Genomic DNA, 17004 nt, shown 5'->3' with positions numbered 1-17004 from the left:
CATCTTCTAAATCTTTAGCGTTATGCTCGGCTAAGCTAACTGCTCAAGGCTCCAACTTCAAATGCATCAGTTTTGAGCAAGCTAATTAAGTTACTTGATTAAATAGAGTGTTCATGCTCAAAGTAGAAGAACAAACCAAAGACCTACTGAACTGAGAACATTGCTTCAAGAAGTAGTTTACTTTTGTAGTGCTTACGTGTACTTTGGGTCTATGAGACTACCCACCTACTCAACAACACCGGTTAATACTGTAACTTTTTTTTTTTCAACCTTTATGTCATTGGGGATCTGGTCCTGGGACTGATCCTTCTGCTGGTAACTGGACACATTCTGGTCACAAGCTCTCTTCTGTTTTCAACGATCTGACAGAGAGCTTCATTATTGACATCGTGAGCTCCATTTAATTTTGTTTCCATGCACATTTCTGTATTCTGACAGCAGAAATAGAGACTTTTTTTGTTGGCTGATTCTGTTATTCTTTGAACACTGAAAAACCACTTCCTAACTGGAAGTGGGCTGTTTCTAAATTAAATCAGCCTCTTTGCCATCACAACAACCATGCTAACATGTCGTAGCAGAGCAAACATAGGCGTGCATGCGCATGATTTTAATGTATCCTTCTTTTTGTGTCACAGCCATTCCAGAGCACATTAAAGAGCTCTGGCCCACCTAAATGGAAGAGGGCCATAAGTAATGTATCGAATATCACCTGTATTTACCCTGCAATAATTATCCAATTACATTAAAAATGGAAGAAATGGATACTCTCCCTCTAAAACAGGGGTCCCCAAACTTTTTTCTGTGAGGGCCACATAACTTTTCCCTTCTCTGATGGGGGGCCGGGGTCAGTTTGTAACAGAAAAAGTGTGACAATCGCAGGGGTGCCTCAACATAAAAATGTATTTTTTTCCAGAAAGCCACACAACCAAATAAACCTCTCTGGGTTCGGGTCTAGGATTTTTTTCTGGGGGTTGCCAGATAGGGGCACAGACTGCAGAGGGGTGGAATAGAAGGTCACGTTCTATGCGTGTATGAAATAGTTACTGACTGACTGTGTGTTCACACCAAACGGCAATGCCAATTTTTGCGTCGCTTTATTCGCGACTATAAACATATTGATCCAGCGATCAAATTCACATGAATAAAGCGACGTGAAAATTCGCATCGCGTTTGGTGTGAACACACCTTAATAGTTAATAATGAAAATAGTTCATAGCTAGCTATCAATTTGATTATCAAAAACAAATACACATATATGGACAAAAAAATCAAAATGCGTCTCTTCGTATTGTTCAGGGGGCCGGGCCAAATGTGGAGGCCACGGGCCGTAGTTTGGGGACCACTGCTCTAAAACACCTGTATCAAGCTGGTGCTTAACAAAGTATACTTCCTTCACTGACCTGCCAGCAATTTAAGGATGAATTTGAATTTATTTTCAAATTTATGGATAAAAAGTGAGCATAAAGTAAAACAAATGTAAAAATTTCTAGGTTAATACACAACTACATTATCTGCATCATCATTTTATATTGATTGTCTGAATTTTTTTTTATTTAATAGATTTTACTTACATGTAAATTCTCTGTGACAAAGAAACAATATTCATGCACATAATTTCAGTTCTTCATCCACCTCTGTTCACGTCTGACAAACAGACGTGAGTGTGATATATAATTCAATTTCTCCATCCTAGTTCAAGACTCTTTGAAAATAACTTGATTGAACACATTTTTCAGCTCGTTTCTTCTTACCGATGACAAACACTGGCATGAAGGCTCCACAGGGGACTGGAATTGTGGTGGCCAGGGCTGACATCCAGAACTTAGAAAGAAAAAAACAGAAGTAGAAGAAAGGGAGATAAAGAAAACTCATAAAAGGAAAGAACAAGGTGGCATTTCAATTAGCTCCAGACTGCCATCCCGTGTGCTGCTACATGATAGCCAAGTTGAGCCCTCTTCCGGTAGCAAGAAGGCATCCATGCAGAGCTTATTGCTGAGGTTAGATTGAGCTATCACTTTCACTCTTCATTTGACAAAGACCCTGAAATGAACCCTGGGTAATGAGCAGGCTCCGACAATTGTCCGACACGGTGCTTGGTGATTGGAAAAGACTGCTAATTAGAGAAGACAAATAAAAAAGGGAAATAACACTGTTGAAAATGTGCGAATGCAGTCATCAGGTGTGTGTGCACCTAAGGTTAAGCAAAGGGATCAACACCTGCCTTGTCTGGCTGGCGGGCCTATTTAAGAACAGGCAGAGAAGTACAGTGCTACAGCTTAAGATTTTAAAGATTAAAGTACCATTAATGCGTCCATATTAGATCAGACATCCCACTAAAGTTTTATTCATCAATCTTACAATAAATGTAATACATTTTCACATCTCTAATGATCTAATGCAAGGCTGTGTTAGTGTTAGACAGACAGGAAAAACTGGGAACTCTCCCATGTTACACACACTTTCCTAAGGTAGTTACTTGGTAACTACCTTAGGAAAGTGTGTGTAAGTGTGTGCAAGCAAACATTTATGCTACTTTCATAAAGTGCTGCAGATGTGACGATGATGTATTTTTGCTGGCTAACCTGGAAGTAAGCACCATTATCCCTCGATCAAATTCCAACAGATTTTTACACTGGATTTTGGATTATTGCATTAAATATAATCTGTTGTGATAAAAGTTGATCAGACTTTCATGTTTCGTTCAGCAAAAAAAATTTGAGGGGAGGAGGGCATTTATCAGAAAACCTCTTAAAAAAAAATCTTGTTGACTTTGAGACAGAGGAGCTATGCTATATATTTAATTAAAATTTAACAATGTTGTCTTTCTTCTGAATTTTACGACTCATTCCCACGCAACTCTTTTATCCACGTTTTATCCTTGTTATTACTTCTGAATGGCTCAACAGCGTTAAATTTAGATTGAATTTAGATGCATCTGGAAACAGTTTGTTGTACATATGAACGCCTTAAAATCTGACTAAAACTAGAGTCTGACTGAAATCATACTTTTAAAAGTCAGATCTAACATACCATCATTTGACAACTGCTGGCCTAATTTATTGATATGTGATGCAAAAGGTGATCAGACGGGGGTCTTATTGTATGCAGCTTTGAGGAAACATAACACCAACTGCTGTACTGGAGGTTTGAATGAATAAATGTATTCTTTGTTCATGTATATTTGGATGACAGTAGTCCAATGAAATGGCGTAATCAAGCTTCAGCTATAACTTGACTGCAAACGTGCATGTAAACCCACTGAGGCTGCTAAACCACCAGGGCACCCCCCTGGACTGAATTTTTCTTTGGTTAATAAAGTAGAAATCGGCAAAGACTTTTCCTGCAGCTCCTTTATCCACATTTCTTTCCACCCACGATTAAGAGACTCATACATACTTCAACAAGCAGCAGAATACGTATTCAGCACAGATGAGAGACTCGAGACTTTGTGTTATCCTGCGTTTGCGTGCAAAACTAAAGACATATAAATTAGAGGACTGTGCAAACCATTACACAAACCTCATAAATGTAATAACTCTTGGTTTCAAATAGACTTTTTAATTACACTCATTGTGCCATCTCTCCATCCCTCGCTCCTCTTCTCTGTCTATAGTTAGCTGTAATTAAGGCTGGCTGCCATGGCAAACTAATGGATTTTCTGTAACCCTACGCCACCATTTTCACATCCCGCTCCGTACATGCACACACATAAGGGTGTAGGCGTTCACACTTCACACACACCCACATGCACACACCATGACACGGACTCAGTGATGAGAATCAGAGCTGAATGTGCGCCAGAGACTTACAAACATGAATAAACAAAACAGGCCTCAAGGGGAAGGAGAAAAGTCATAGAAATAATGCCGCAGACATCTCTTATATCAACTTTCTTCCTTTTCCCTCATTTTCTTTCTCTAAAATTTTAATAACAGCCAGGAGGTTGAAAGGACCTGGGAATGTACAGTACATCTAGAAAATTGGCTAAACTTTTTTTTAGAGAGGCCACAAATTCGATGAAAAAACTGCAAGGGTGCGTGAGCGAGATAGACACACATCAATGCGGAACAGACAGCTGTACTGTTTTCAATATTGCACTGAGTGGAGGAAAACAATGAAAGGCCATCATTCAAAATTTAGCTTATGGAACAAGTTGATTCCTGAGCTGAAAATTGCCAATATTCTTACAGATTCAGTTCAAGTTACACCCAAGAAATACTAACAGTATGATCAGTGGAGAGACTAATTAGAACGTCTTTGTGCAATGTACCTAGATGACAAACAGAAGTGTTAGTGTGAGAACCACTGCTCTTATCTAACCCTCTACAGCATGGACTCAAGGAGAGGACACTAGGAGACTTTTCCAGCAGAACTTAAGAATGGAGGTGATGATGTAATCCAAACCAGCTGCTTATTGACACATGGAAACACTCATTATCACTTGTACCGTGTACGGGTGAGTGTGACAGGACGATGGCTCGGGTTTCTTCACTGACCTCTAAGGATGGGACACATAACCATTCTGATGTGTTCCACTGTCTGTGAAGTTACGACTGCCTGGGAGTCCTCCTCCAGGTGGCTTGGAGTTGCCAAGGAGACAGACTTACAGCCATTAAAGACGCAAGCCACTCTGACTTGAAATGCACATAGTGTAAAAGAAAAAAATGTACATAACGCAAGAGGTGTAGCAGCTTCACAGTATGAACTACTTTAATGGTTGGAGGCTGTTTTTTTCATCAGCGTTCATAATGAATAACAAATATCTTAAAGCTTTAAAAAGTTAAAGTGGGTTGTTTGCCGCGAAAGTAAGAAATATCCGTAATGTCTGTGTGGAATGTCCACATGGATCCCAAGAGATGGCTGCAGATACTGCAAAAGCCTCTTATTTATCTCACTCAAAGCACTGTCAGCTTGGTTTTGCTAGCACACTGTCCAAAACTCGACTTTTTTCAATGTACTTGGCAAAAACCTGACTGAAAGTTGATGGTGTGTAGGAGCTTTGCAAACACAGCGTAAATCACAGAGGTGTGTATGGGAAATTAATGGACCTCCAGCACATGATGGATTCCAGACGTCTGAACATGAGGCATAGAGATGCATGGGAATGTTTGCATGTCATCGATATCAACTAGATATTGATCATAAATCACCATCATTCCGATGACGGAAAAAGAATGTGGTGAATAAATAAATTTTGGGCTTTTCCAAACGATTTGGTAATAAAGAAAGAAAAAAAACTTTTTCCAGTTTGTAGAAATATGAATATCATATGAACTTGTTTTTAATCAACATCTATGAATATTGGCAAAATCTCTTGAAATTATCAGCATATTCCATAATGCCGATATACAGAAAGTCATGTGGCAATGGGTCTATACTTCACAACGTCTCAGTGCAAAAACTCCAAAAATGTATGGCATGACCATCAGACTAAAACATATAACGGTTGATTTTATGGTAATAACATTTCAGATCATAAGTATTAACATTTCAAGACAAACAACACATTTGTTCAGTTACTATTAAGCAAATGTCTTCCTCCAAGCTGCTGCTCTTTCAAATTCTACAGCAATGACTCACTTCCCCCTGAAGAATAATCAATATTTCATTGGATCTAATTTAATGTAATCTACTGAGTGAAAATCTACCAGTGCTTGTGCACGATCATCAAAATTTATGAGGATCTCTGACCTCAAGCTAAAAGAGGGAGCTTGGGACAGCCTGAAGAAATAGGAGCCTGAAGGCAAGAACACCTAGCTTTGTGCAAAACTTCACTTATTCCATGTACACCTGTGGACAAGTGCGACAGTGTGGGTGCAGTTTGCAGAACATAGTAACTCAAAGAACCAAATGCGCCTTGGTCTGATGAACAATGTTTTTTTGGTAATAATTGTGTACAGTAATTAGTTTACTAGACATGCTAGTAACAGCAGATTACATTGGAGAACAGTTACTTAATTCTTCAAAAACATAGAAACTACAAAAAATGATGACTAAAAAAAGGCCTGTAAGACTATAAATTCTTATTTTTGACAGGCCCAATTTCCTTAGTTATATGATAATGTATTCCATCGTTGTTGTTTTAGACCAAAATTATGTCGACTATGAGGGTGCTATAAATCTAAAATCAAAATCAAATGTGTCATTCCACCAGTGGGCGGGCTAAGAGTTGTGTCTCAGAAAGATTGAGAACCACTGATCCAAACAAGCTAGCACTTCATCTTAAATATGGTAGCATATTAGTCCATAGGGATGAGGTATTATTGTGAGCCCCCCCTGAAGTCTGCATCACCATGGGCTCCATTGACCAAATCCAATTCATTTTTATAAAAAAAATTATGAACATGTAAGCCAATCCCCGGCCGCATCATTTTACGGTTGATCCCTTATGCTAACCTATTTTCAAGTATTAAGACTCATTTCTACACCACTAAAATGAATATCTACACATTCATCAATCACAAGCTTTGAGGAAAGACTGACCGATTAACATCCCTCTCTCATATGTCTGTACAGGCAATCACTTTAATACGGCACCCATGAACAACACACACAAGTATGAGGAGAGAGAGAGAGAACGAAACAAAAGAGACGAAGGGAGAAGTGAAGGATAGTTGGGTCGACCGTATCGGTTGCAACATTGTATCCAGGACAGTTTTATTCTAATTTGTCAGTCTGCTGGGAGTACATTGTGCTTGTGTGTGTCACATTTAGAGGACAGTCTATCACCTGAGGGCCTCAGGGGACCCTCCAGGGCCTTCTAATATTCCCACTCTAATTACAATCCCGCTAGCTCTCTGTCACTCTGACGCACACACACACACACACACACACACACACACACACACACACACACACACACACACACACACAAACAAGAGCGCACGCACACACACATACAAACACACACACGTGCAAACAAGCACGCACACACACAAACACACTTATTTAATAAACACTGAACCTCTCAGAGCTGTTGACATGCATGATTGCTCACCCCTAAAAATAATTCAGCAACAAAGTATACCAAATTAACCTGCAGGTATGTGTGTATGTGTGTTTTCTGATGCACCAACTACACACACCAAAAACAATATATTTGGTTGCACATTTAAGTCACAACATGGGTTCCACTGCCACCAGACACAATCCATTAGCCTTTATTTTCAAAAGTTTTGCAGCTGGAATGAAAGTTTCAGCTTTAAAGGGAGCATCAAGACAAGATGGCTGCCATGTCAAATATAAGAACCATTCATTACCAAGACGGAGAGGGAGCGAGCAATCTCCCTTTGAAAATCACCAGGCTGAATCCAGGAAAACCACAGGCTGTAATTAGACAGAGACATTACAGCCTCACTGTGACTGCAGTCTGTGTGTGTGTGTGTGTGTGTGTGTGTGTGTGTGTGTGTGTGTGTGTGTGTGTGTGTGTGTGTGAGAGAGAGAGAGATATGAAATTCCGCTGTGTGTGTGAGTGCCGGTGAGACATGAGGTGAGTAAGTACATGCCCACAGATAGAGAGCAGTTTGATGAGATATGTGCAGGTGGGTGATTAAGTGTGTGTGTGTGTGTGTGTGTGTATGTGTGAGTGTGAGTGTATGTGTATGTGTGAGTGTGTGTGTGTCTGCTGTACTTTTCTCACCTATCTACTATGATTGGAGACTTTTTTTGTGTTCCTTAATATAAAACAGAAAACATAATATATCATGGAAAAAATTGAATTGCGTGTTGCTTCTTGTTGATGTAATTCGAGGCACAAAAACTAAACTAAAAGGCTGTCTTTCCTGAAAAACATCTGGTATTCTGCTATATGTCAGATACAGGAAATGCTGCATCTTCCTTTTGCCAAAGACACACACACACACACACACACACACACACACACACACACACACAGCAGATAAATTAGAGAATAGAAGTCACAGTAATCAAAATCGTTTGGCACAGCCAATTTTTGGACTGACAAAGGACTGAGAGAGACTCTATTGTACACACAATGACAACTGAGACTGTCTCCAACATTCCTACTCTAAAGACTGAGCACTTACATAACTTTGAAGGACTTTGAAAGGTTATTCCACAACTCAATATTTTGTATTGGTTTGAGTATACATGTCTTCTTTGTAGAATAACTCTAAACCTTGTCTTTCGAGATGACATACGCTGATAAACAACAACTGTCCATTCACAGGTCAAATGAGACTTCTCTCTTTTTTTGCTGATAGGTGTCTCTTCTTCTACCATTTGTCCATTTGTCACAGCCAAAGCCACACGTAACGTTGCCTATACTGCTTTCCTCAGTCTGTATTATTTTGCATATTCTATTCGCTCCAAACCAGTTGATGGAAAAGAACTCCTCTTGTAATGCTCATTTTCTTTGTGGTAACATTTTTGCAAGTTGCTAAATGATTGTTGAATGATTAGGCAGAAACACCATTAGAGAGAAATTTCACCGGGAAGACATAGCGGGGACTAGGTAAATAGATACTCTAAATTGACTGTAGGTGTGACTGTGAGTGTGAATGGTTGTCTGTCTATATGTGTTGGTCCTGCGATGGACTGGTGACCTGTCCAGGGTGAACCCCGCCTCTCGCCCGAAAGCTGCTGGGATAGGCTCCAGCCCCCCCGTGACCCTTAACAGGATAAGCAGAAGAAAATGGCTGGATGGATGGACATAGCGAGTGGGACGGTCACACTATTCCCCAGTTTATCTCCCCTCTGCACAGGTGTCCTAATTGACCACAGAGGGCACTAGTACAGCAACAGGGATATATACCATCATCCCCACTCTCAACCACAGGTACAATCAGTTGTGTCTGGAGGGTGGAACTACTAGGAATTGAACTTGTGATTCCCATGTTGGTGGGCAACATGTAGGCTTAATGGAATTATCCTGTCTAAACACAGCCACATCTATATGAAGCAATACTTCTTTTATCTAAGAAACAAATAAGGCTTTTTAAACTGCTTTTTCAGTCATTCATGATTTCTGGACATTATCTTGCATACACTTAGTTTGGAATCTCCTGAGCTAAGCTGTAATAAAATTATATCAAAATTAGCCACTGAGCAAAAAAGCAAACTTTTCTGTGACTACTGGTGTGTGTCATTGCTTGGGGGCACAACTATTTATACTAACTATAATTAGGGCCTGAGCCTGAAGGTACTTCAGGTGAAGACCCTCTTATGTTTGCTCGGCAGAGCAACACATTAGCAGCACTAAAAACACTACAAACACACACTAAACAGTGTCCCAGCCCCCCCCCCCCCCCACAACACGAGGCAGCTCGTTTACTAATATATTTGTCGCCCAAAAATGATTTTTTTGTCACAAGTAGTAAATCCTCAGTGTAAATCCTTTTCCAGTGAGGTGAGTGGCGCTCTACTGTAGATCAACTAGCTCTAATGTCTTGTACAGTAGTAGTTAGTTCAAGGCAGAAAAAACAACTATAATATAATACTATAATCATTTTCCTCCAAAATGGGGCCTAGACCTCACTGCCCAAATACTCACTTACACATAACCCATCCAGGGCAGCACGGTGGTGCAGTGGTTAGCACTGTCGCCTCACAGCAAGAAAGTTCCGGGTTTCGGGATCGTTCTGTGTGGAGTTTGCATGTTCTCCCTGTACCTGCGTGGGTTCTGTCTGGGTACTCCGGCTTCCTCCACTCGGCTAATTGGATACTCTAAATTGACCATAGACGTGGCTGTGAGTGTGAATGATGGTCTGTCTTTATATGTTGGCCCTGTGACCTATTGACACTCTTTCACCACACAGCTCTTAATGCAGATGGAAGGGGATTTAGAACCTTTTTGTTAGTATTCTGTGAGAACATTTTATTTCAGCAGCAAAAACTGACCCAAATATGAAGGTTACATTAAAAAAAGGCTAGCGTAATCACAACGCAATTGGCCCTCACACCTGGGGGTCCATAAATACAAACCCCCCCAGCAGCAGACACAGTTCATTTGGCCTCCCAATCTTTAGTTCAGCCAATTTCTCATCATTGAGACAAAATGAGAAACAAGGAGATAGGTGGCAAGACTTTATTCGTCCCTCATAAGAGAACAAAATTAACTTCTTTCTTCAAAAGGCCAAAAGCGCAGTGGTTTTCAATACTTGAAATCACAGTGTTTCATGTTTCACTGGAGCCCAGGGGATCCACGCCAAGTACCAGGAGTTATAGTACAGTGCTGTATATATCCTCCCTCTCTGTGCCCTTCTTTCTCTGCACGAATGAATTTAGCTTGGATCCAAAGAGTTTCATGATGGATTTTTCTGTTTAACTGACCTAAAAATGGACTGATATTCTCACCATTCATTTCTCAACAGTTTTTGTAACTAAAGGAGTTTCAGCGGAATGATCAGCTGCAGTCTTGCGATACGTGCTCCTCTGAGTATGCTTTTTAAATTTTTGGCTTTTACATCAATCACTACTGTACTGTATGATAAACCCCGGACTGTCATTTTGCTACATTGAAACCCTTGGCTTAATGAAGAGAAAGCAAGTTACTAACAGGGATGAAACACCTACTAGTTTCTTGATGGTTAGAATTAAAGCAATACTTCACCTAAATAGTGAATTTTGCCTTTCAGGTTCTCACAAAGACAGGATAAAGATGGTCTTTCATTACTGCATCACTTCTTTGTGACTTCCAAATCCAAAAAGAGACAGCCACGTAAATTTAGCTTGACGCTAATGGCACCCCATAGCCTTCAAAACACAAGCAGCCAAACTATCCATAAAGTTCAGTTAGCAAAACCAGTATGATCAACATCTTTAACAACCTGTATGTTCAATAGAACAAAACCTTTCCAGTTCTACAGCTAACCTGAACAAGTGTGAGTGAGTTGGTTCAACTGAACGGACCAACTCGTCACACCAGGCCCCACCACGAGTAAGCATGAACCAGAAGGTCTGCACTCTGTTTGTTCTTAGCTGAAATCAAAGTGTGTGATTAATGAGCAAATGACTGGATAAAAAAGATGTGGACTATACCAGACGATGATCTCAAGAGTCTGTTCACTGGAAAAACGAGGGTCCTTCTATAGTAACTATATACATTTCTTTTGACTCTTAAAAAAAAAAAAAAAAAAAAAAAGGACAAAAAACATCAGTCATTTAATTTGGCCCCGGCAGCACATATTTCATGACCACATAGCGAAAAACTGAATTAATAGGGCACTCTTACATTTATAGTGTATTTAGGGTTCGGCCAATTTTCTTAGTCCTCCCACACTTAAATGAATTTAAATTTCACTGTAGCCATTAGAGGCCACTATGTGTAAGAATATGACAGACAAGCCCAATCCCTACAGTACAGAGCAAAAGTGTATGGGAAATATTTAATGAATAATATATAATTCATACCAGATATATATCATCATTTGAAGTGTCTCTCCTACCTTCATGACAATGAAGAGGACCAGTGTGACAAAGACGTTGACCTGGGGGTGTTTCCAGGCCTGGGAGTGTCCGATGTAGTCAAACTCCTCAGCAATGCCCTGTTTGGCCCACGTCCGGTTGTCTAGTAATGTCACCAGGGACTCCTTCTGAGTTAGCTATCGGGTCAAGGGGAGATGACATCATTAAAAGTCATTGACAGTGATGAGCCACATGAGCAAGAAAAATACATTGTATAGAGCAGCAAGGAGGAATGGGCTGGTGGTGGCTCTAGGAATATCTATATGTATATCAAACATGCTTTCAGCTATTAGTGTTTCTTTGCAACAAGAATCAAGCCCTCAAAGACAGAGAATCCCAAGCTAGCATCTAGTATTTGAAAGTGCCAATAGAAGCTACTGGAGTTCGTGTACTGTCAGGTCATGTAGACTTATATAGTGTAGAAATATTCCCTTTGGGACTGATGAGAATAAATGAGTTACTATTCTGCTTATCACAAGTCACTGTATCATTAGAGTAACCGCAGTGCATCTGACTTTTACAAAAATGTATGTAAAATACAACAATTTAGGAAGTAAAAAAATGGATAGATGTTTTACCGAATTTGTACTGAGATGTCACGGAAGATCTCAAATAGCAGGCACTGAGATTAAGATGACAAAAGCATCTGCAGTTGTGTTTGAAGACAGAATATGTGGGCAAGTAAGAGGAAATGGGTAACAAAATTTGGAGTGTGCTCTCCAGAGAGGAACTTAGAAAGGAGTGGGTCAGTGTAGGCAGATTTAAAGCTTTGGAGGGCTGACTCATCTCTCTCATTAGCAACCAAATCCAGAAGATCCTGTGTGTGTGTGTGTGTGTGTGTGTGTGTGTGTGTGTGTGTGTGTGTGTGTGCGCGCGCGCTGTAAGGCCTGAGGATGCGCAGAATATTGCGTTTCTAATCCTGATAATTAGACAGATGAGGGGGGTTAAAAAAAATGTAAGTCTCACACACAAAGATGTACACTTGTGAGTTATCCCAGGAGCAAACAAACAGTTCAGTTATCCAAGTCTCCAGAGTACACAAATAACACACAAACTTTCAAAAGCATATATTTTCATCTGTGTTGTGGGTATTAACCAACAATCAGGCTCTGCTATGAATAATAATCAGATGTTTATGAAACAGTATCCAGGGTTTCACTCATATTCATTTATTTTTGGTGGGCTACTACAATATAAACATTGTCCGTCACATATTGATTTTCCGTTTTCGGATCCAGTTCTCACTAAAGACTGTGTGCCCAACAGTGAATAGCAGGATGTTCTATACTGTGATTCAGTATCTGGTGATGTGGCTTTTACTCCGTCAGCCAAACCAATGAAGAAGAGGAGGAGCAGTCTAATTAGGGCAGTTAAGGTCTTTTCACACTGCTGCATGGAAATGCTGAACCACCCCCCTGCATTTTATGGCAACAGTTGTTGCAACTGCTGTCTGAGGTGGGGAGGTCCAGCACACTACTTTTTATCCCTTTAAAAAAAAAATGTATATTGTCTTAAAATTTCTCAAAATTTGGAACGCTTTTCATGAACAAAGTTTCGAAAAAAATTGGCCTGTCTTTAAAATAATGCCACGCAATAAGTTCCAGTCATTGATTTAGCAGACAGACCACATCCACCACCACAATTTCATTGTGTGAGAAACACAGATTTCAGGACTGAAAGTGGCTCATTCACACCGCTGGTACAAAATATAACTTGAGTGGGCAAATGTGATATTGTATGTATGAATGTGACTGGATTATCTCAACAGCTGTTCTTCCAATCCATATGACACTTGTGTATGGACAGCTGGTGCCATGAGGGAGGGTAGTGGTGAGTTTAATCAGGGACAGCAGTCTGAGATGACAGGATGATGGAGATCAAAGTCAGAGATTAAATTAGGAGCTCCATGATCTAATTCTGAAAAGTGAGAAGGATTATCTCAACAACCGTTCCCCTGACTGACGTCAAACTTGGCCTGGGCATTGTTGGTGCCTCAAAAACAGGGTTTACATATTTTAAGTCTGGGGTCTAAGGGGGTCTGCAGTCTGAGGGTCTGCAGTCTGAGGGTCTGCAGTCTGAGATGACTATTCGAATGACTGACATCAAAGGCAGATATTAGAGGCAAGAACACTGAGACCACACATCTCATTTCATCAGATTTGATGTTAAACTTTATGTGTGGACAGCTCGTGCCTCGTAGAGGTCCAGTAAAGAGCTTAAAGCCTGGGGCCTGACAGGGTCCAGGGTCTGGGGTCTACAGGTCTAAGAAGATCAAAATCCACAGGGAAGTGCAGCATTGAGTTTTAAGTTGAAGGGTCCTCGCAGTCAAAAATCACAGAAAAATGTGCCAGGTAGCTATTTGACGTTGCACAGCCCATGGCCCCACATTTGTCAAACAATAGGCACTGCCCTAATAACATAAACACCTAAAAATATAAAGACCCGAGTTTCTTTCATATTCTTGAATCCAGTCCACTAATGGTTGCCATGCTGTCTTCTAAAAAATAAAAAAATACAGGCATAAAGAAGGACACCTACCCTGCCAGCCATAAACTGTCCAAAGCCAGGTGGGAACGTTAGTGTGGAAACAAGAAGAGTAACCAATGCTGGGTAGAGCAGACGCCTGAGAGAAAAATTCAAAAAGAGAGACAAATGTGACACAGGCATAAAAAAACAAGCAGATTTACAAACTGAGAAAAGACAACATCACTTGAACATTTTTATATTGGAGCAAAAGTTGGGTTAAACCTGGGTTTCCTCTCTGAAACTACTAAACCACTGCAACGCTACTACAGAGTAGAGGTGGGTGGGTGGATGGAGTTTTTAAAAAAAAAAAAAGGTTGCATCATATTTGGAAAGTGTTACTTAATATTCAGCCCCTCTCACATATGTGATGGCCAGAATATTAGAAACATATCCAATAGAACGCAGTGCAGTTCACCACCAATACAACGTCAAAAATGTATAGACTGTGTAGGAAACTGAACATTCTATCCTAACATTATTGTTTCTCTTTCCAAACAAGCAGACATGAACAGAAAGGAGATCCTCTGCAGGATATGACTGAAACTGATGTGTCAATCTGCAGCTTGTTGCCATAGCAAACATCAGCCAAAAAAACCCCAAACAAACAAAAGTGCTTTGTATTTCAATGCAGCTTCTGTTGAACTAAAAGGGTAAAGGGAGCCCTGTTGCTTTAAGCTAGGATGCCAAAATGGGACACCTACTTTTTCATGAGGAATCTGTTGATGGCCTTCTGTTTCCTGATGAACTGGACAATCAGTCGGTTCAGGTAAACAAACAAAGCCCCACCGAATCCACTGGCAATACTGCAAACATACATAAAGCAGAGAGAAGAGACACAGTTTTCCGATAGTGTTTGGCAAAAAGAAAATGCATCCTAGGTAATCACAGTTTTTCTTCCAAACCACCTTGTCACTGCACTTGGCCACAATAAAAGTAATGTAATTGTGATATGTCTCTTGTACTCTGGAGTTTCCTGTTCATGCAGGTGAGTCATACATAGAGCACAGTCGGTATAATCTACACACAGAGGGAGATACATGTTCAAATCATGTAAAATTCATAAAAGCAATGCACAAAAGAGAGAGGAGGGTGAAAAGGAGGGCCAGTGTTAAAGAAGACAAAATCAGGGGTAAACAGACATGCAGGACTCCAAAAAGAGAGGGTAAACCTAAGAAATGAGAACAACACACATGAAAACATACACATGATACAGATGAAGCATAAGAGGGGAGTTAGTATAGGAGAGCACAAAGAAAAGGGAGAGAGAGATAGTAAAATGGGGATGTAAGAGGGAGTCACAGAAGAGAAAGAGGTTTACATAATGACGTATTGAAATGCTCAGTGGGAGTCCTCTTTATGGCGATAAGAGGGAAAGAAAGTAGACAGACGGAGAGGGAGAAAGACTCAACTCCCAACAGTTCTGAGCACAAACTAAACCTCAACAGTGAAGTCGCTGCATTGTTAATTCCAACAAATACCTGAGAAATAATGAAGCGGAGGACAGGGGGAGTCAGCAGCGAGGGACACACTGCATGTGGGACTTTTTGTGTTCTTTGTGCTTCCGCCTTTTGGAAAGGGCTATGGCACTATTTGGTTGCAAACAGTGACTCATGAAAAACTGGGGTGTGTTGTAAAATAGTCCACTTAAAAAGGCAACAACAACAAAAAAAAGAAAGGTAGGGAATGAAAAAAAAAAAACTAACTCTCAATTTCAACTTTGTGTTGATATGTAAGTCCTAAGTAGGGAGAACTTGTACATGTCCTTTGAACAGGATGACATAATTAAAGATTAAGAAAAACAAGTAGAATTCAATAGTAGAATTACAATGTCGGCATTTTCAGTTTTTTTTTTTTTTATAGAATTTTACATCCTGGAGTACAGCCCAATTTTCAAAGAAGTTTCTTCCATAGTGCACAAGAGTCTTAGCTTAGTCAGGTCTTCCCAGTTGGCCTGAGGAACACATCATTTTATGTATTTTACAGGACAAAGCATTCATTTTTGAATTGGTGACAAATCCAACATGATATCAAAAATTTAGAGTTACAGCAGATTTTGTTGATTATTTTGATGGAAGCACATGCTGCGCATGATTTATCAGAGGACAGCCAGAAAGCACTACATCAGAGTGATGACCTTGGGCTTTATGTTTTTTGCCCTTATAAATGGTGTGATTTCTGCTCCCATTTTTAATTTTGGAAACTTAAGAGTTGAGACTGCTTGCATGTTGCTGCTCTTAAGGTGACAAATCAATTCTCAGTTTCAGGAATGGTAAACTACTCAAAACAAAAACCCCCTTTTAAAAGACCAACACAGCTGTGTGGCCTAAAGGACAACTGTTACTGTGACACAGAGTACATCCTTTGATATTACTGGTGTATATTCACATTTTAAATGGTAATCATGAATGGTAAATAGACTCGTGCTTTTATTTAGTGCCTATCTACTTCGTAGTATTCAAAGCGCTTTACAATTCTATCTCATTCACACATTCACACACACGCACATGCACAGGCACACACAGGCACACAAACACACACAAATACACAGATGGTGGAAGGTACCATGCAAGGTGCCAACCTACTCATCAGGAGCAATCATTTCAGTATCTTGCTTAAGGTGTTCAACACAACATGGTCACAAGGGGAAGTGAGGATCGAAGTTGCTAGATGTCTACTCTGCCTCTGAGCCATGCCACCCAAAAAGTGTGCAGGAATCAAATCATATTCGGCATGCATGTCTGAGTGAGCATCACTTCTAGAGCCTGAAGGTGTAAATACTAAATAGAAGAGTGTATGTGTGTGTGTGTGTGTGTGTGTGTGTGTGTGTGTGTGTATGGGTGTGCGCTTCAAAGACGTTGTGCCCTTGGCAGCATGTAGCACAACTCTCTTTGCCCTAGTTGACTGAGACACTGACCGACTTTCCCTGCTTGATAGCTATTGGCAGGACAAGATGGAAACTATGTAGATGTACTGGCACACAGTCTCTTTCTAACACACACACACACACACACACACACACACACACACACACACACACAAACACAAACAAACACA

At 40.3% G+C, this 17004-nt stretch overlaps 1 protein-coding gene across 5 annotated transcripts in view; it reads right to left on the bottom strand.

Annotated features, from left to right (window-relative positions):
- LOC147254433 (chloride channel protein 2-like) overlaps nt 1-17004 on the bottom strand; it is a 192478-nt gene that overhangs the window by 52108 nt on the left and 123366 nt on the right. For all 5 annotated transcript variants that reach the window (XM_086216066.1, XM_086216064.1, XM_086216067.1 and 2 more), the window contains 4 exons: nt 14652-14753; nt 13963-14047; nt 11406-11561; nt 1752-1821 (listed from right to left, as the gene is read on the bottom strand). In XM_086216066.1, coding sequence (XP_086072192.1) covers nt 1752-1821; nt 11406-11561; nt 13963-14047; nt 14652-14753 — 413 coding nt within the window. The remainder of the gene's footprint in view (nt 1-1751; nt 1822-11405; nt 11562-13962; nt 14048-14651; nt 14754-17004) is intronic.

Source organism: Aulostomus chinensis, chromosome 10 (assembly GCF_037954235.1).
Source record: "Aulostomus chinensis isolate RoL2024-O1b breed Wild chromosome 10, RoL_Achi_v1.0, whole genome shotgun sequence".
NCBI lineage: Eukaryota > Metazoa > Chordata > Actinopteri > Syngnathiformes > Aulostomidae > Aulostomus > Aulostomus chinensis.
Note: the sequence above shows the minus strand (reverse complement) of the source record. Positions and strands in the feature narration are given on the sequence as shown.